The sequence below is a fragment of the Nyctibius grandis genome, chromosome 1 (genome assembly GCF_013368605.1).
Source record: "Nyctibius grandis isolate bNycGra1 chromosome 1, bNycGra1.pri, whole genome shotgun sequence".
Classification (NCBI taxonomy): Eukaryota; Metazoa; Chordata; class Aves; order Nyctibiiformes; family Nyctibiidae; genus Nyctibius; species Nyctibius grandis.
In genome coordinates this window covers 56722966-56744262 of record NC_090658.1, presented here as the reverse complement: position 1 = coordinate 56744262, position 21297 = coordinate 56722966, and the positions used below count along the sequence as shown (strand labels likewise).

General features: G+C 42.8%; 1 protein-coding gene across 1 annotated transcript in view; it reads left to right on the top strand.

Annotated features, from left to right (window-relative positions):
• Positions 1-21297, top strand: part of UTRN (utrophin) — a 428940-nt gene that overhangs the window by 65326 nt on the left and 342317 nt on the right. Inside the window, 4 exon segments of the mRNA XM_068406453.1 lie at positions 1548-1609; positions 19290-19352; positions 19355-19384; positions 20791-20868. Coding sequence (XP_068262554.1) covers positions 1548-1609; positions 19290-19352; positions 19355-19384; positions 20791-20868 — 233 coding nt within the window.

Genomic DNA, 21297 nt, shown 5'->3' with positions numbered 1-21297 from the left:
AGAAATTTTGAGGTCATCTGCCTAAGGAATCTTCTGGTACTATTCTGTGATTTATTTTTTTTTTTGTGAACATCTGGGTTTTGTAGGTAAAACTTCACTGTACAACAGTCTCAACTGCTGCTGTCTGAGGCATGAACTTTAAAGTGATGCCTTTTAATCATAATCTGATATCTCTTCAGACTGTATAATTTTTTTCCTTTTCATGATTTCATGAAGTAGAACACTTGAGTTTCAATCCAGTATTTTCTATGGCTTCATCCTAGTGCAGGGACAGATGGTCTGAACACCATGGTGATATGCTTTGTTGTGGTAAGGGGCTTGGAAAAACCGGTGCCAGCTGCCACCAAGAAGTTATGCAAGAGAGCATCCCAGGCAGCAGCGTGCTGTGGGCATCTGAAGTGTATCTCGAGGCTGGTCTGTCAAGAAGCCAATGGAGTCTTGAAGGCCTCTTGGAGATTGTGATCTGGGCTGAAGCTGTCAAACTGAGTTTGCCTGGTGGAAGGCACTGCCTGCCTTGGCTATGGTCTGCTGCATGAATTTGGAGATTAAAGCCTTTCACAGGCTGCACATGTATCTTTTCTTCTTGGCTGCAGCAAGCAGGCCTGAAAATCCATGATGGGCCAACTTCCTTTGCCTGGTCTGTTGTCAGCAGGTAATTAACTGTCATTTAAGTGCAGGTGATGAGGCATAGTCTTGCCCTTAGCACTGCTCAGTGCAATTTACCCAAGAGGTGCTCTGTGATACGGGCAGAGTTATGCTGGAGGTGACTCAGCCTGCTTTAGTGGGACAGACTTAAACAACCTGGGAAGCTATCTTCTTTCTGCACAGCTGGAGGCCACTGCTCCTCTCTCTGCTTTGACCTTTAGGATCTCGCCTGTCCTTCCTCCTTGTCCTGCTGGGTCCTTCTGGCTGTCTCCTGGACCCTAGGTAGTGGTACTTTGGTGCCATACTGGTAGGGGCATCTGAAAGGAAGGGCTGCCGAGCCCTTCCCCCACTTTAGCTGAACTTCACTGTGACTGATCACTAAAATGGTTCCTAACCCAGGTGCGAAACCAGGCTGAGGGTGGATAAGGATGCAAGTGCTTCAAGGGTTATTCCAGCAGCTTTACTACTGCAGTTGCTGTGCTGTGTACTGAAGGAGGCTATTATCTGCATCAGAAGGTTGAGTAAGGACCTCAGAAGCTGTTGGAGTAATGCATCCAGGCGAAAAAGTGTTGACAAAGTCTGTTGATTAAAAGCCTATGGTTTCATAGGTTGCTTCTCACCAGATAGGAAGCCTGTGAATTCAATGTATTGGTATCCTGCCCAGGAGGTGCTGTGAGGCTGATTCTAGTGCAAAGGAGCTGCTGTGGTCGCTAGTGAAGTTGAAACATTTGTGTGACTCTACGAGTACCAAAGTCTTGTAGAGGTTTGAACAGCTTTATTGACAGATTAGGCAAAAAATTCTCCCACTAAGTCCGGATAGTGTTTAGTCTGACTTGTTTTGAGCAATCTAGGATTAAGAAGAATGCATTTTCACTCATTGTTTTCTTATTTTCTCTCTACAGATGAACACAATGATGTACAGAAAAAGACCTTTACAAAATGGATAAATGCTCGATTTTCCAAGGTAATGTTCAGTTGAAAGTACTACTTTATTTTGTTTGATTTGCTGTTTAGAACAATATTGGTTAAATATACTTTGCTCTTACTCTTGCAGAATACTAGTAAAATGTGTCAAAATGTGTTAATGAGAACAGATAAAATACTGTAATGTTTGTTCCCTCTCTGTTTCCCCATGCACATAAACATTTGATACTACATGTCTTGTTTAAGAAAAAATGAAAGATTCTATTTGTAATATATTAAAACACAGTTATTTGCATGATGGTGTCTGTTTGGGTTTTGGTCCTCTTACTTTGTACAGTTTATTTCTACATGCAGTTTTCCAAGTGCATTACAGCAGATTTTGAACCTTAGTTGCTGTGTTTACTCTCAGTGCTGCTGAGTCAGCTTTCCTCATCCAAAATACTCTGCAAACCTCCAGTTGAAGCCACCTGGTACTGCTACTTGAGTCTTGACTGTGAAATTTTGTATAATTACTTGCTCATTTTGCATTTTCCTTGGCGTTCACGCTGTACGTTTCTTGTTTTAATTCTCTTTACTGACTTGAAACTTACTGAGGATCTTGGTTTGTGTTTTGGGATGAGAAAGGAAGGGGTAGTTGCTTTGGGGATGCTATTTAAAGCCTGCTTTTTATGCTGTTCTGCTGGTAGTGAAAAACAACACTTTGCCCAGAAGCACGGTGGCCATGGGAAGTTTCCCTACTTTATATTTTGAATGTGTAAAGGAACCTGGGCTATTATCAGAGAAAACTCATTTTTTTCCTAGCCAGTATGGTGCTGCAAGTGGGAAAACTACTAGTTTGCAGCCTGTTAATGAAAAGAGGCATGCATGTGAAATCCTGAAAGATAAATATAGAAGGAAGGGTGTGAGTGTGGAGGGGGGTTTTTGGTTTGTTTTTTCTTTTTAAATAAAGCAACGACAGTGCTGTAGCAATGAATGGCTGCCTCTGGAGTGCTGCCCTTCTGAAGTTCTCGGTCAGCAACGTAAGAAATTTTACCTTCCTTCCCTTCCCGTGCAACAGGACACTGAGCAATGCAAGGCTTGTGGCCTTGGTTGATTCACTTTGGCTTAGGTTTGTTTTGGTTGAAAGCTGATATCCTGCACTCTTCATCCAATGCATTCTTGACTAGTCTGCTCTTAAGGGGAGGAGTGTGTATGCATAACTGGTTGCTCTACACTCTGCTTTTGACTGATGCTGAAAGGGAAGGTGGTCCTGTGGGAGGAGGGTTAGGCAGGACAGGGTCATGTAGGGAGTGAAAACGTGGTGAGAAAGGAAGACCTGTTTATAGAGACACTGGTATAAAGATGGCAGGAACATGGAAATAACAGTGATACTGAGGATGTGCTACGTGACTTGTTTGTACGTGTTATGGATATTGTGTTGAAAAAGGTAAAATTGTTTTCAGTCTTTATACTTGTACACCCACTAATATATTTTATAAAGTGGCTATTCCTTTTATATTATGTATTTAGACAGATCCTGCTTAGCTCCTGGATCTCCCTGCCAGAGGGTATGGTCAGATACTCATTGGATTTGAAGTAACTCTGTAACTTCATGACCCATTAAACCACTTGAAGCTATGCAAGCCATGTTAATGATTAAAGAGACTCGTATAAAAGGACATACTCCCAACTACTGCACGTCCAATTCAATCTTGAGCATGGCTACTTTGCCATGACAAGACACAGATTTATGAAGACTGGCATGTTCAGATTGCAAGGAGATTGCTGGTGTTAAGTAGGAATCACCTCATGTAAGAAAGCCTAGTTTCAACTGTGCCTTGAAAATGTGAAGAGACTGATTTCAGTCTTATTGAAGTTTTTGCATTTACCAAGACACCAAGTTGTTTAAAATTCCTTTTCTGTGAACTAGATTGATTCTGCTGGCTAGTAAAACAGAGAGATTTTAGAGGCTGGATAAATGTAATGTGACTTACATTACAGAAAACAAAATGGTAACTGAGGGATTTTGTATGGAGTTATGAAGTGTACTCCAAGAATTTTATCTGTCCTTCCACATTAACTATATTGTAGTTGCCCTTCGTTTAAACACAGAAATAAAAGTAAGCAGCTGAGCCTCTATAAACTAGTTTGGCATACAAAAATCCTAAAATTGCAATTACATAATATACTCAAAATCGCTGAACTTGATTTAAACTGGATTTAACTGGATTTTGAACTGGATTTAAATCAATCCAATGGAGTTTTACAAAGGATCTAGAAAGAGAGCAATGTCGCTCCCTTCTCTCATCAGAGCACAGGTAGATGAGCGAAACACAGTTAAGTACCTCAAGTATGCTGTGAGGTACCCATATCTGCTTTGGGCACCTATTCAGTGAGGTAGAAGTTCTTGCTCTAGTTCACAGCACAGTAACTTGTGTGTTTGCTCTTCATTTGACTGTCCTAGAACAAAATGCATCTTATTTGCACATATCTTTTGAAATGAAGGCACAAGTGCATTTAAAGTGGATTGAGTCTTAAGGTCAATAAATGTACTCAGCCAAGCCTCAGTGCTTACGATAGGAGTCTTCACCTCAGCAGAGCCATACGCACTACAACTCACAAGCCTATGATAGTTGTGTAGTAAAGGTATTTCGTTAAAATTAAAGGGAATAAAAATTGTTTGCTAAACAGTCTATTTTACCAAGCTGTAACCAATATGGAAGTTTGCATTTAAATAAATATTGATACAGAGCATTTCAGCGTATCTTTGTATTAAGCCATGTGATATTTTTCCTTATTGTATGTTTCTTCCATTTCTTTGTCCTGTCTAATTTCAAGAGACAGATTTAGCTGTTTCTCTGTGGTATAGCCCACCAATTAAAGCATCTAGTTGTATGGATAGTTAATGTACGCTCTTCAAACTCTGTAAAATTGTGTTTTCTATCCTTTTATCCCTTTGTACCCTTTTTTTCATTAATACTTACTAGTTCATAAGTATTAATGGATATATTTTCAGAATGCCTTTCTGCAATGCAAGAGTACTATCTTCTGTGTTTACAGCTACTGCAAATAAAGGTGAATATCAGGAGTAGCTACTAATTTTCAGTGCCCAATCTGACTTCACTTAGATTACCCAGAGGGTTTGGCACTTCTGTGATATCTTCATATAAACCAGAGCTCTTGCTGATTCTTATGACAGAGCTCAGAGGGTTCATCTCTTCTGCAAACTCAAGCAAATCATCTACAATATCTACTTAGTTTTCAGACTGCACTTGATCAGCATAGAGAAGGGACTTCAAGAACATGATGCCTGCATCAGCAAGGACTGGGCTTAATGATCTAAGAAAGTCTCTTAATCTGGAACACAGTGATTACGTGTAAAATTGTGGTTTAAATGATTCTGATTAGTTACGGGGGAAGTCTTGACTAAAAGTAGAGTTCGAATTCAGGTCCACAGGATAACTTACTGCTCCAGTAACAGCACGTTTTGTTACACGTAGGTAAACGGGGAGTGAACAAAGATTTGCAATCAACCCTAGTTTTGACTTTTCTAAACTTCTAAATAGTTTCAGTCTGTATCTATTTGCATGGCATATCAGCAGGCCTGGGACTTTTAAATCCATCAAACGGACCTCTGACACTTCAGCTGATAATTACATAGCATAGTGGCTGGATTCTCGCAACTCTGGAAGGTTTCTAGAAATCTTGATAGGCATGGTGAGGGATTCAGGAGTCTTGTGTCCCACTTTAGACTCTGCAAGTACAGGTTTTTCTGCCCTATTTTCTTTACTTTACTCCCACTTTCTGACCCTGGGTTTTTTTTCTGCCTCACTTACTATTACTCCCTCTCGTGTCAGGAAGATTGCCTGCCCAGCAAATCCCAGCAAATCTGGAGTTTTGATCACCCTGCCTATTTCATTCCCACTTTTGTCTTTGTCACTTAGTTGCTTACCCAGCAAGACCCAGTTTTTCTTGTTAAAGCTCCAGTCCTGCTCTGTCTGTCCTTCCTTTCCCCTTCTCCCACTCTACATCTCCTCACCTTCCCAGCCCTTACAGGATTTGATGCTTCTGTGGTTGGTCTTATTTTTGCATCTCTCTTTATCTAGGCAGTCCTAGCCCTGCCCTCTCTTCATCTCTTTGCAGGAGTTGGTCTGGAGTTGGTCTTTGGCTTTCATGTTCCCATTTTCCAAGGTAGTTCTTTTCCAAGTTTGCTTCCACATTTGTTACTCTCCTCTTCTGCTATTCCTGAACTTGGCAGGTAGGACCCCAGGATCAGCACAAGAAACGTGATGCCCTAACTCTTAATTTAGATCCATGGAGTCAGATCTGTCACAGCCTGTTGGAGCTTAGTGCTGTCACTCTAGAGGAAGTTCACTGATCCAGCATGGGCAAACTTCACTGATCCAGCATGGGCAAACTGAGGCTCTTCCTTTCCCCCAAAAAATCATGTCTTCATTACATTTCGGAAGTTTTCCCACAGAGATGACAAAAACGCTTTATTGCTAGGAAGGTTGTAGGAAGGTTGTTCTCTGCAAAAAGAACATAAAACCTCTGAGATGTTTGCGGTATTCAGTGAAAATGACACTGGATTTCCCCGCCCCCCCAATCATAAGCCTTGGGTATGGATGGCTGTTGAACGGAGCCAGCTGGGGACATTGTTCCAAGGTGTCAGGAACTGCATTCAAAACCCTTTAATGCCTGAGAGCTGTGCCTCCCTTCCCTTTTTTTTCATGTACTCCCATCTCTTTCCAATCAAAGCGCTTAATTTCATTCTTCTTGTATACAGAAGCCTTATACAGTCTTATTTCTACTTACTCTATTTAATAATAGAATAATTAATAAATTATTAAGCAATTCTTATTTCTATTTGGATGGCTACGTACTTTTTAGGAAGGACAGGTCAGCAAGGCGAGGAGGTGGAGTTGCCCTTTATGTGAGAGAGCAACTGGAATGTATCGAGCTGAGCCTAGGGAAGGATGAAGAATGAGTAGAGAGCCTATGGGTAAGAATTAAGGGGCAGGCTAACACGGGTGACACTGTTGTGGGAGTTTACTACAGGCCACCTGATCAGGATGAGGCCTTCTACAGACAGCTGGAAGTAGCCTCACGATCGCAGGCCCTAGTTCTCGTGGGGGACTTCAGTCACCCCGATATCTGCTGGAAAGACAACATAGCTAGGCACCCACACAGTCCAGGAGGTTCCTACAGAGTGTTGACGATAACTTTTTGACACAGATGGTGGAGGAGCCAACACGGAGATGTGCACCGCTAGACCTTGTGTTAACAAATAACGAAGGTCTGTTTGGAGATGTGAAAGTTGCGGGGGGTAGCCTGGGTTGTAGCGACCACGAGATGGTGGAGTTCAGGATTCTGCATGGAGGAAGCAGGGCAATAAGTAGGACCACAACCCTGGACTTCAGGAGAGCTGACTTTGGCCTCTTCAAGGACCTCCTTGGGGGTATCCTATGGGTTAGGGCTCTAGAGGGCAGGGGTGTCCATGAGAGTGGGTCAATATTCAAACATCACTTCCTCCAAGCTCAAGATTGGTGCATCCCTATGAGTAAGAAATCAAGCAAAGGGGGCAGGAGACCTGCATGGATGAGCAAAGAGCTTCTGACAAAACTGAAATGGAAGAAGGAAGTCTACGGAATGTGGAAAAAGGGACAGGCCGCTTGGGAGGAATATAGGAAGGTTGTCAGAGTATGCAGGGAGGTGACAAGGAAGGCCAAGGCTCACTTGGAATTAAATCTGGCAAGGGACATCAAAGACAACAAGAAGGGCTGCTGCAAGTACATCAGCAGGAAAAGAAAGACTAGGGAAAACGTGGGCCTGCTGCTGAATGAGGAGGGTGCCCTGGTGACGGAGGATGCAGAGAAGGCGGGGTTACTGAATGCCTTCTTTGCCTCAGTCTTTACTACTAAGGCTGGCCCTCAAGAATCCCAGACCCTGAAGGTAAGAGATAAAGTCTGGAGAAAGGAAGACTTTCCCTTGGTTGAGGAGGATCAAGTTAGAGATCATTTAGACAAACTGGACAGCCACAAATCTATGGGCCCCGACGGGATGCACCCACGAGTGTTGAGGAAACTGGCAAATGTTATTGCCCAGCCACTCTCTATCATCTTTGAAAGGTCATGGAGAACAGGAGAGGTTCCTGAGGACTGGAGGAAGGCCAATGTCACTCCAGTCTTTAAAAAGTGTAAGAAGGAGGACCCAGGCAACTGCAGGCCGGTCAGCCTCACCTCCATCCCTGGAAATGTGGTGGAGCAGCTCATTCTGGATGCCATCTCTAAGCATGTGGAGAAGGTCATCAGAAGTAGTCAACATGGATTCACCAAGGGGAAATCATGCTTGACGAATCTGATAGCCTTCTATGATGACATGACTGGCTGGGTTGATGAGGGGAGAGCAGTGCATGTTATCTACCTTGACTTCAGCAAGGCTTTTGAACTGTCTCCCATAACATCCTCATAGGAAAGCTCAAGAAGTGTGGGACAGATGAGTGCACAGTGAGGTGGATCGGGAACTGGCTGAACGACAGAGCCCAGAGGGTTGTGATCAGCGGTGCTCAGTCTAGTTGGAGGCCTGTGGCTAGTGGTGTTCCCCAGGGGTCAGTACTGGGTCCGGTCCTGTTCAACTTATTCATCAATGACCTGGACGAAGGAACAGAGTGTACACTCAGCAGATTTGCTGATGACACAAAACTGGGAGGGGTGGCCGATACACTAGAAGGCTGTGCTGCCATTCAGTGAGACCTGGACAGGCTGGAGAGCTGGGCGGAGAGGAACCTCATGAAGTTCGACAAAGGCAAGTGTAGGGTCCTGCACCTTGGGAGGAACAACCCCATGCACTGGTACAGGTTGGGGGTTGATCTACTGGAGAGCAGCTCTGGAGAGAAGGACCTGGGTGTTCTGGTGGACAATAAGTTCGCCATGAGCCAGCATTGTGCCCTTGTGGCCAGGAAGGCCAATGGTATCCTGGGGTGCATTAGGAAGAGTGTGGCCAACAGGTCAAGGGAGGTTATCCTGCCCCTCCACATGGCTCTGGTAAGGCCACATCTGGAGTACTGTGTCCAGTTCTGGGCCCTCCAGTTCAAGAAAGATAAGGAATTACTGGAGAGAGTCCAATGAAGGGCTACAAAGATGATCAGAGGACTGGAGCATCTCTTTTATGAGGAGAGGCTGAGAGCGCTGGGTCTGTTTAGCTTGGAGAAGAGAAGACAGAGGGGATCTTATCAACACTTACAAATACCTTAAGGGTGGATGTGAAGAGGATGGGGCCAGACTCTTCTCAGTGGTGCCCAGTGACAGGACAAGGGGCAATGGGCACAAGCTGAAACATGGGAACTTCCATCTCAATATGAGGAAAAACTTCTTTCCTTTGAGGATGACAGAGCACTGGAACAGGCTGTCCAGGGAGGTTGTGGCGTCTCCTTCTCTGGAGATACTCAAAACCCGCCTGGACGCGACCCTGTGCAACCTGCTCTACGTGAACCTGCTTTGGCAGCGGGTGGGACTAGATGATCTCCAGAGGTCCCTTCCAACCCTTAACCGTGCTGTGATACATTTGCAGCGTTCTTGTTTGTTGCATGTATATCTGTGATCTTGATTCTCCAGGTCCTGTGCTTGTGCCCTGACATCTGCATTGGCCAGCAGCTGCAGCACTGACAGGGCTTGGAGCTAGGACCTGCCAGTGTGGGTAAAGCCAGACTTTCCATGCTTTTACGGCATCTTAAGCTCTCTCCTGCTCTGCAGTCTTCCAAAATGCATTTCAGTTTAGGGTTAAAGAGCAAAGAAGAGGCTGAGGTACAGCTTGGGAGTGGACTGTGTCCTACAGGGCTGAGCTCCACGTTAGCCTGCAAGAAGGCAAATGTTTGGTGTTGGGGCTCTGACAACTCCCCGTTCCTGGACTCTGACAGGTCCCATCCTCTGGAAGGACATCAAATAAAGTAAAGATGAGAGAAGACAAGGCAGTAGGCAAACTGGTGAGCTGTACTTGGAGTGCTTGTGATATGATGGCTTTCTATGCATCTTAAAATTAAAACAGTCCCTCCCTCATTATACCAGGCAATAATTCATTTGCTAACTGCAAAGTCTTATCTAACTTCCTGGGTGGTGTGCTGTATCGATCTTTTCCACCACTTTGCTCCTTAATTTTCTCCTTTCCTCTATGGGTTGTTTTACCATAATAGTAAATGTCAGACCCCACACCTGAAGATGTTTTGCTGCTCCACTGCTGACTCGTAGCAAATGTGATAAATCTTTTTAAAGACAAAAGCATACCTATTCCAGATAATTAATTTCACATGACCTGAGATACCTGAGGCTAAAGACATTTCAGTAGGGATTTTTTTGCGGGAAGGAGAATTATGGAGTTTAATGTATTAGTCATGCAAGAAGAGAGATCAAAAAGATTGATTAGGCAATTTTATCTGTCCAAGGAGACTTTACCTAAGATGGTCCATAGTCCTTTTTCCAGTTCAGTTTTTGTGGCACAAGCAAGGAAATACTTGACTGCTGGTAAAATATTCTCTAGTCTAATTGCTCCTGCCGTTTTCCACTGCTGAATTAAACTGTGAAACGTAACTTCACTTAGAGATAGCCAAAGCTTGTAAAAAAATTTGTCCTTAACCTGAGGAACAACCTGGGTGGAAAAGAAAGTGTTTGTATGAACTGGCCTTGAAAAATTAAATTTTTAGTCTACTTTTTTTTTCCTTAACTGGGTTACTTAGTCCCTCCTTCTGAGAAGAGGTCAAATAGGATGTGAGTTAACCAAGACCGAGGAAAATCTTTTCTTCTCTAATAGATTATGAGATATGGTAAGGATTACTAATATATAGCATAAATAATACGTAGTAGTTCATCACCTCTCCCAGATTTAGCTACATCATGAGAATTGCAAGTTTTCTGCCTTCCCCTCAACTGCTGCTGTTTTCCACTCCAAGAACAGGGAGTGGGCAACATTTCCCTCGCTGGACTTCAGAGCTTGGTATAGTAATATGGACTGTAATTACTGCTGATTTTGGTTAATGCTCTGGGCTTTGGGATGGACTTTGACTCTGATTCATGGTCTCTCTTATCATCCCAAGTTGTTGGAGTGTTTGTGTATTTGCATGACCTTCTCAGGCACTAGAGCTTAACCTGGTAGAGGCACTGAAGCAAATCTGTCCCTTTACCTGTTAATCGCTAATGAGAACAACAGTCAACCTGGTCACTGGTCATCAGGAATTTTTTTTTAAGGAACCAAGTTACAATCTGAAGATAGCTAGCTTTAAAAAAAATAAAAGGGGGGGTGGGTGGGGAAGAAAAAAATACCCTTCCAGTCTTACAGGAGAAATAACTGACAGTGATAAGAAGTATGGTCCCAACTGTCCCTGCTGGTAATGATACATAATGAGACTTAATTGTAAGCTGAGGTTAGTACTGTTGCATTAAACATTATAATAACATAAGCTTATATAAATGCATTAATAGATACACTGGGGAGAAAAAAAAGACCCACAAGAGAGTTGCTGATGCCTTGTGTTTGTTTTGCTGCCTTGCTATGTCTAATATTTGCTTTTATATGTTTTCCTTCCTTCTATCATGTTGTCAGTCAAGTATTTCAGGTGTTCTATGGATTGAGCTACCTTTAGCTTTTCAGCTTTGCTGCTCCTTAAACTCATGTCTGTCATCTAGTAGAATCAAATTTTCCAGCATATCTCAGTGATGAGTCTTACTTTTTTTTTTTCCCCTGTTAGTCTGGAGTTTTAAATATCTATTGAGTTGCTTGTAATTATTTTGGTTTTAAGCACCAGTAGTGATATTTGATTTGCTCTATAAGGTGTTTTCCTCCAATGATTGTAACAATTTATTTATTTTTTTACTTGTTATTTGAATTCATAGTTTTGTTACTAGTGTTGTGTAGAGATGCCGCAACTACTCAGGCATATTCAGTATAGAGTAGAGCATATTCAACTAAAATTCATCTGTCACAGTATAGCTAGTATTTATGTATGCTGTCCTATAACTCCTGCATGTCAGTGGAAGGAGGATGGGAAAAAAGTATCATGTTTTAATAAAAATGCCTCTGTAAACAACGACTATGGTCTTAAATTAGAAATTGGCAAGATTATTTTTTGATGTAGTTGTTTACTTTTTGCAATGACCTTTTTGCTTTCTGAATTGTTTCCCACATTGAGTTCCCATGTACTGGCCTCATGATGTAGCAGCACTTGACATGTTTCTTACTCTGTATTGGTCATGATAAAGTGTAGTTCTTACTCCTTATGTTGTTTGTTCTTATGTACTTAAACATTACGAATGGTTCCTGTTCTAGTTAAAGTGCCCAACCTGTTCAGTATTTCCCCCTTCTCAAGGAAAAGGGTCTTTGCAGCTCTACTACTATTTTGACCTATTTACTGAGCATCTTATTAGATGTTAAAAATAGTCACCTGTTGGTTAAAAATAATTAACAAAAGACAACTCTGACCTTCATATAAGTGACACTGGAAGGTCAGAAGAATCTGATGGAAAATCAAGATGTACTGCTTCCTATATCCTTTCAGGCTGTTTTGGTGTTTCTGAGGTGGCAGATGATCTGAATGGCAACTAGGGCTTTTTCCAGCACTGTTCTGAGCAGCCGGAACTTGTGTGCTACATTCTCTCAGTGGCTGGTGGAGGTCATACGTATGCTTTTACAATGTGCGTTACTTCCCTGGTGACAGGCAGCGTGCATTACTGTGAAACTGAGAGGACCTTTCATCCTGGTTTTAATGTCATCGCTAGGAGGTCTGAATCAGTATCCCTGAGGAGAATGTGAAATAGAGGTGGCTTATCTCTTACTCTCAAATATCTTTGGCATTCATTTATTGGAAAAGAGTTAGGTCTAATAATGTACCTTCAATAATTATTGAATAAAAGAACATGTAATTTCTCTGCTGCGGGTTACTATGATGACATAAGAGAAAACTGCATGTTTCTAGTTAAACAACTAGAGAGAGATTAAAACTTCTTTAATGGTTAACTTTTCATATAATTTCATGTTCAAGAACAATATAAAAGAGCATAAATAGCTGTGATAAAATGAGAAACAATAGCTTGTGTTTAAAAAAAAATGAGGCTTTGTCTTACTGAGAATTTGTGACTCCCTTTAATTCTCTCAATTTGATACAGTTCCCCATTAGTAATAAAAGGACATTTACAAATGTTTTATTGTAAAATATATTCAAGGAAGATCACTGTCTTGTAGCTGTGTGTGGCTTCAGTAGAACAAACTGTAAATGTTGATGGCTGGTCTTTTCACTGTCGGTAGCATTGGATGACTTAAAAAATCTGGTCCGGATTTTGTTTATATCTTCCTCTATTTCCTGGAAACACTTTCTGGCAAAGAGAAGGAATGACTTCTGCACAGTCATATTGGCTGGCCTGGATGGCCCTTCTCTGCAAGTAATCCTAGATGCACATGAGGAAGTGTGAGTCACCCTCTCAACTCTGATGCAGGTAGAGGGGCTGAAAGATGTCCAATGGGCATGTGAGGGCTGTCGCTGCAAGGAGGAGATCTCTGCCCGTGGGCTTTCCTTCCCAAATGGTGCCGGTGTCTTGCTGGAACATGCAAAGCTGATGCCCATAGTGACTGATCTTGCCATGTACGGCTAACACCTGGTCTCCAGCTCAGAGATCATTCAGAAACCGCTGCTGCTGCTTCTGCCACCCCATGAGAGATGAATCAACAGCAGAAGTGTTTTCTGCTGTGGATAACTAGCAAAAGTTCTTCTTTGTATCTTCCCTCCCCTAGTCATGTTAGCACAAAGGCTGGCACCAAAATGTTTGTTGGAATAAATGTAACAGTGTGGATTGGATCTGGTTCTGATCCTTGTGCATGAGCTCCATGGTGGATAACAAATGTGTCACCACACAAAGTTTATAGGAGCACAAGCAGGCCTAGCCCCAGCTTACGTACTGTCTCCAGCTTTTATTTCTCTGCTTTCCTTTCTCTTGCTTTGCCTTCCTTTCCCTTTCCACTTTCCTCTTCCTCTTCCGTTGCACCAGCCCCTGTTGAAGTGAATCAGCTCCTTTCCTGCTGTCAGTGCCAGTTTAAAACATTGGGGAACTGACATGGCCTTTTTCTAAGTTAAGTCTGTTAATTATGTTCTTTCTTCTGTCTTATCAAGCCCTTGTGTCTACTGCAGCAACTCTGTGTGTGCAGCTCTGCTGGCAAAGCCCTCTGGGGCAGGCTGAGGGGAAAGAGGTTTCTGCCAGTGTGTTTTTGCTGCTGCAGCAAACATAAGCAAAGCTGAGAAAAAGTACCTTCTGTTACCTGATAAGTGTTCAGCGAGGAGGATGTGAATGTTTTACACCCTGAACCAGCACAGTTCTGGTATGCAGTGTGTCCCTGCCTGTCCTTTATGCTATCTTTGTAGTATAAACTGGACCCTATTTTGTCTTTGAGAAAGGACCCGTTATCTGCCTTCTATTTGCACAGTGCTTTGCACAATGTAGGCTTGCTCCTTAAGTACTTACCAACACAACCATGACTAGCCATTTACCCTTGCTGAAGGGCTCAGTATGGTTTGTCAATGTCACTCTTATAAGGCAAATACTTATATTTCTTGATCAGTGATGGACGGCTTCTCCTTACGGGGTGCTGGTGGAGGCTGAACTGCTTTGTATTTGTGTAGTCTTTTAGTATGTAGAAAGTGAGTAAAATATTCTTGGTTCTGAAAAGGAGAAATATAGATTGGCTTAGCGTGCTGAATACCAGGGCGGACTCTACAGAGAGAGAGAGATAGTTATGCTTTTTACGTACTGCAGATAGGTATATTTATTTGTGTGTGTGTATCTATGGGTACAGACTTTTTTTTTTTTTTTTTTTTTTTAGAAGGCCAGATTGCTTTCTGGAGGTTAGGAGTGAGTGGTATGGGTTTGGGCAGGGGTGGAGGTGGAAGCAACCTGCAGAGCCCCATGCCTTACCCTGTAGGGTGGGAGAGGACTTCTGCCCTCCCCCAGAGTCCTAGCTCTCGCTGCAGCACCCTGCTCTACCCCAGCACAGAGCTGGTCCCAGGGCCACCTGCTCCACCCCAGTGTGGCTCAGGACAGTGCTGTCTCCGCGGGCCCATCAGGTGCCCCGTGGTGGGAGTTGGAGTGGTAGGTCAGAGCCAGGGCTCGGAGTGCTCCTGGCCCCGCTAGAACCTGGCTTGGATTGGGTTCCCTGACTAGAAGCACAGGTTCAGCCTTAGTGGTCGCGTATTGTGGTTCCCAGATGCCTCTGCACTGCCACAGCAGCCTCCCTCAGTAGGCTCAGTGGTGGGTCCTGCATGCAAAGAGATGGGGCACTACATCTGTTTTCTCACAAGCAGATGGTGGTGGTGGCAGCAGCCTGGCCTGGCTCTGGGCTGGCCCGTGGCTGGTGCAGGAGTGCATGTGTAGCTGTACTGCCAGCATTGCCCCAGAGCTTTTCCTTGTCTTCTCTTGGGAAATGGATATATGGGGCCATCCCTTGGGCTGCCATTTTGTAAAATTATTTTCCAGCTCCTTTCTAAGCTTAATATACTCTACAAGTCATACAGCTGTCAGAAGCTGGGATATATAGCTGTTCTGTCTGGAAAAAGAAAGTAAGTAAAAGACTTCCTGAAGCACAGCGGGTTGCTATCTGCATCCCAGGAACACTGGCCATCGTCCAGCTGCACTGTGCACTGGAGGACAGAGCAGTGATGTTCCTGATTGCAAACTGCGTGGCTCAGATAGCAGATCCTGTGTGGAAATGTGTGTCCAGGTGTGAGGAAAATGCATGGGCGGGAGGAGGCAGTGTGAGCAGAGGAGGGTGCAGCGCTTGCGCAGTCTCTGCTCCCATTGCGACAGCGGCGCTGTGGTCTGGCTCTGTGCCCTGATGGGACAGCTGGGGCTGCCTGGGTGGCCACTGCCACCAGGTGCCTGCATGTCCCTCAGGTGGGTGTGGGAAGCTGGAGGAGCAGGTTTCCAACCTTCCTGACAGGTGTGCTGCAGTGGAGGTGGTGAAGGGCTTGGCAGAGTGGGTGCTACAGCCCTTTCTTAGCCAACTTCAGTCACCTTGGGCTTGTAGAAGTGCTTCCTTCCCATAGAGAGCATTTTGCTAGACTTCACTAAATGCTGAGGCTTTGCATGTTGCTGTGTCTCTGTTTTGAGGATAGTGGATACTTTAATAAACCAGGAAGGAGTAGCTTAGATTGCAGAAATGATTTAATACCCTTCTGCTGACTCTTTAAACTGACAACAAGACGTGGTGCTCTGATGGCCAGTGAAATGGAAAAACCATTCTCCTGAGAAAGTGAATCTGAATTATTTCCACCATCACAGCAGGGCGCATTGCGTAGGGCTGGAACATACCATGACCTGTCGAAATGAATGACTGAAAGCAGGAAGTCATTCAGCTTGTTTTTATGCATGTGAAGTGAGGGATGGGAAACAAAGAAAGAATGCTGTATGCTTTTGATACCCTTGTTGCATGGTATTAAATGAGGCATCTTGCTGCATTTTCAGCAGATCCAAATCCCTTTTTTTGTTGTTTTAACTTCTGGACCTAAGGCAACAAATCTATTGATATATAGATTTGAGGGCCCCTCAGTTCAAGAAGGACAGGGAACTGCTAGAGAGAGTCCAGCGCAGAGCCACAAAGATGATTAAGGGAGTGGAACATCTCCCTTATGAGGAGAGGCTGAGGGAGCTGGGTCTCTTTAGCTTAGAGAAGAGGAGACTGAGGGGTGACCTCATTAATGTTTATAAATATGTAAAGGGCAAGTGTCATGAGGATGGAGCCAGGCTCTTCTCAGTGACATCCCTTGACAGGACAAGGGGCAATGGGTGCAAGTTGGAACACAGGAGGTTCCACTTAAATATGAGGAAAAACTTCTTTACGGTGAGGGTGACCGAACACTGGAACAGGCTGCCCAGAGAGGTTGTGGAGTCTCCTTCTCTGGAGACATTCAAAACCCGCCTGGACACGTTCCTGTGTGATATGGTCTAGGTAATCCTGCTCCGGCAGGGGGATTGGACTAGATGATCTTTCGAGGTCCCTTCCAATCCCTAACATTCTGTGATTCTGTGATTCTGTGATATAGCTATGGTATTCTCAGTTTTTGTGTTATCAGTCTGTTATATATGTGTGCATTGTTTTAATTATAATTATATAATTATAAAGGCCTTACTTCTGTAAGGCCTTTGACACTGTTTCCCACAACATCCTTGTCACTAAGTGGGTCTGATGAATGGACCGTTTGGTGGATGAGGAATTGGCTGGATCACTGCATCCAAAGAGTTTCAGTCAACTGCTCAATGTCCAAATAGAGATCAATAACAAGTGGTGTCCCACAGGGGTCTGTATTGCGACCCGTAGGGTTCAATATCTTCGTCAATGATGTGCAGTGGGCTTGAGTGCGCCCTCAGCAAGTTTGCAGGTGACACCATGCTGAGCAGTGCGGTTGATTCACAAGAGAGAAAGGATGCCATCCAGACAGACTTTGACAGGCTTGAGAAGTGAGCCCATGTGGACCTCATAAAGTTCAGTAAGACTAAGTACAAGGCCCTGCACCTGTGTCAGGGCAGTCCCCAATATCAGTATGGACTGGGGGAAGAATGGATTGAGAGCAGCCTTGCAGAGAAGGACTTGGGGATACTGATGGATGAAAAATTGGACATGAGACAGCAATGTGTGCTTGTAGCCCAGAAAGCCAACCGTATCCTGGGCCACGTAAAAAAAAACCCCATGGCCAGCAGGTTGAGGGAGGTGATTCTGCCCCTCTACTCTGCTGTCGTGAGGCTCCACACTTCAATGGGTAACAGGTATTTTCTTTCACAACGAGTGTTTGAGTTGTATTGCATCCAGTGAGACCTCTGTTAGTTCCTTCTGTCTGCTCTTCTGGACACGTGAACAATTTCCTCGTGCCCTTGCCAACCTACTTTTAGTATCTTCTGTGTCGTGATGCAAACGAAATTTAAACCAAATTCTGCTGGTACCCAGAGTAATTGCACTGTGGATCATCTCCTCTTGTTATACACGATAAACTGTACAAGCGGCTTCCCTGCATCTACCCTTAGGTATTCCTGTTCTCCTGCTCCAGCATGCTTTAAAGGTTTGGTTAAGTTGCTGTGCAGCAGGGAAGCATCTGAGTCATCTGTGAAAAGTGCGTGTGCTAGGAGGAAAGTCTTGTCCCTTACTGTTCTAGAAAGAGTACCGTTGAGCTCAGGAAGTGGCAATATGTAATAGCAAATTTTAGTGAACACTGATATTTAACAAATACTCCTATTTGGTATTGGTCTGACAGCTTTCTACACCCTTTACCTAAGTATGTGTCAATGTGTGTATATTATACACGTTTTTCAGCATGACTTGTAAAAAAAGTAATTGGAGAATAAATTTGTTAGAAAAATTCATTGCAAAACTAATTTAATATCAGACACTGAGGCTAGCATCTGTGTGTTTTAAGAAGTGACCTTAGTTATACAGTCATTCTCACCACTGTTTAGCTTGTTGATATTATGAGTTACATTTAGGTATGTTTCTGTAGAGGAGATTAAAATATGGCTCTGCAGCTACTCAACTCTGATTTCTTGTGAGTAGGTTTAGTAGTATCAAATCTAATTGAAGTGGACATTTAAGGAAAATCCCTTATGAATTTTGGGGGAAAACAGACATTTGCCAGAAAATGGGGTTCAGCTGTATTGTGATTTGTTAGCCAGCATTTGGCAATTACTAGCAGCTGTCAGGGCAGGAGGAGGTAAATGAAGGTAGAGGAGATACGTCAGCTAATTCATGTCACGTAAGATAGGCCTTTGACAGCCTTCTTTCTGAAGAGCGATATTATGAAGCCAAGGTGATAGAAAAAGGCAATACTGGAGTTTTAGGTACTTTTTAGAAAATATTTTTCTTCTCAAATTGGCGCTTCAAAGGGACACTGAAAGCAGTAGCTTAATTGATCTCCTGGCAGCCAGCAGATGACTATTACAAAGCAAATGCACTCATGTAGTTGCTGGCTGCATGTGTCTTCTCCCCCTGCCCTATAACACTTTCGTTAACTTTCTTAGGGTCCAAGAAGAAATAAGATTAAAAGGGAGCATGGAAAAGCTTAACATGATTCTGCTGTCACCTACCACCGTTCTTATACAGGGTCCCTCCATCCCCAAAGAAAATGAACATTAGAAGTGTATGATTTAGAGTAGCTCCAGGTTTCACATTTTGCTGCTTTTTCCTAGGTAGAGAAAATGATTAATTTGTTTCAATATTTATTACAGCTTTTGATCTACTAGTATGTGTAGAAGCGCGGCAGTTCCTTATACAGGGCTCTATTCAAAGTCCTTTTTTTTTTTTGTTTTGTCTTTTTTTTTAAACCTGAGAGAATTTGTCCCAATAGATTCTTTCTGAAAAGCCCCAGTTTATTCCTCGTTTAGATGCAGCCAGACCAAAGCATTCTTTCTCAAATGACTCCTCAAACTTGCCAAGTTTTTTTCTTTGCTGTCTTTGCGTGTTAACGCATCTACCCTAACGTGAGCCAGGATGTGCTGATTTGGTTTCTCAGTACTAGACTGCTGATGCACAGAACCATAGACATGAGGAGAAAAACAACACTAAAGAATGGAAGGGTGCCTTCCTGATCACTGTCACAGTCCCGTACCTTTTATTTACTACATTCAGTACCAAATAAGAATGAACTGAAAGACAAAAAGGAAAAGTACCTTTTTCAGGGAGATTCTGCTTAAACACTATTTTTATTTCTGCTTTTGTTTCTTCTGCAGAGTGGGAAGCCCCCAGTTAAGGACATGTTCACAGATCTGAAAGATGGAAGGAAGCTTTTAGACCCTTTTGGAGGGGTCTGACGGGGAAACCTCTGGTAAGAGAAATGTGTAGGAGTCATATTCCTGCTTTTTTTAAAAAAACACACACAAAACCCAAACTGTGGCATGTGATTCTTTAATTTTAATTTATTTAAAAATCTAGTTTGGTTGTACTGTGTACTTGTTCTCTACAGTTCCAGTGAAATTCCCATGAACTCCACTCACGGGATACAGGGTCAGGCTGAAGTAAGCTGTGTAACCTTCTCTTGAGGGTTAACATACTGTTCAGCAAAGCATGTAAAACCAGTGGTGTTATTCACATACTGTATTTTTTAAAGAGAGATCTTTTAAAAGTCTGCTTCTGAATGATCTGGAAGGGCAGCCTTTAGCTGGATACCTGTGGACTTTTCCTAATAAGCTCATGAAAGATCCCTTAAAGAAAAAAGGCAACAGCTAGTAGGCAATGCAAAAATTTGTATGTCCATTGAAAAACAGTTTTGTGATCTACAGATAGGAAAGGGCTGAAAACTACTCAAGTCTTGTTTGGGAAAATGTGTGTATAGCTGAAAACTCTTTCCCTGCTAACATTGATGCCTCTTCAGAAAGATACATGAGGCATGGTGAAGCCTGTGCCATCACTTGGGATTAAATTCTTGATTTCACTATTTATAATAACTCTCAAATTTGTTTATTGACCTTATGGGGAACTTTCAGCAATTTAAAATTTCACCTTGCAAGCTTGCTTTGTTTTTTAAACAGGTGCATTTCATGAGTAGTTCTAACGATTAGTGATCTGATTTGAAGTATACTGAAGACAATAGAAGTTTTTTGGTTTTTAATTCTGTTGGTTACCATGTTCCAAGTTCAGCTCCATGCTCTTGCAGTACAATTATGTTCTGCTGCAGGAGTTAAACTGCAGTGATTAAAAACAAATAGAGTGGCAGGTATTGTCAAGAGTTGCAGAGGTTTTTTTCCCCCTGATATTAAAAGGAAGGGAAAGTCAGGAAGCTTAACTTCTTCCCAGTATGCAAAGATTTAGCAGGCTTTCAGTGCCAGAAAAACAAATTGCTGCTTGTTCCCTCTTGGGAGCCAAAAAATTTCAACTACTCTGGCAAATGTTTAAAACCCTCAGATTTTCCCCGGGAACTCCCACTTTGCTGTTGTATTGCCAGTTTATAATTCTGCAGATGCTGGGAATAAAAATTCTGAACTTAATGAAGATGAACTGAAACACATTTTTGAATCCAAGGCTTGTCCTGCACCTTGAATTGAGCAATAATGTTCTGACCAGCTTTCATTTTGAAATTGTTGTAGATGATCAAGTTTGGTTTTCTTTCCTACTTAAAAAAAAAAAAATCTGGAGAAAATGAAGACAAATTTCATGTTGTTTGTTCTACTGTTTATTTTGTTTGGTCTGTCAAGTTAATTCTGACGTGAACAGATTGTAACTTTTTATTTTCAGCCTAAAGAACGAGGTTCTACACGAGTACATGCCTTAAATAATGTCAACCGAGTACTGCAAGTCTTGCATCAGAACAACGTGAGCATGTTTTTCCACAACTTTTTGATAGCTCTTTATTTTATTCCTGTGTGTAAATGAGTTCAAAATGCAGAGAATAAAGATTTTTGGTACCTAAAATGAGAATTCAGTGAGATGGGTAAACTGTTCTCAGTTTTCCTTATCTGATGTAGAATTTAAGTGTCTGACAATTTTGTGAAATCTTAAAATACTAACTTAACAATGGTATTAACTAAACTGTGTTTTGCTGAGATGTGTTCAGCTCCCAAAACAGAGGTGACTTGAAGCTCTACTGTGCATAGCTCATGAACCTGGCAGGATAAAAAACTGATTTCCAGTAATCATGCATAACTTGTGCAAAATTCTGTAAGCGTATGGCAGGTTTTGTGTCTGTGTTTTTTGTATCCTGCTCTCAAAATCCAGAAAGATTTTTCCACTGACATCTGCCAG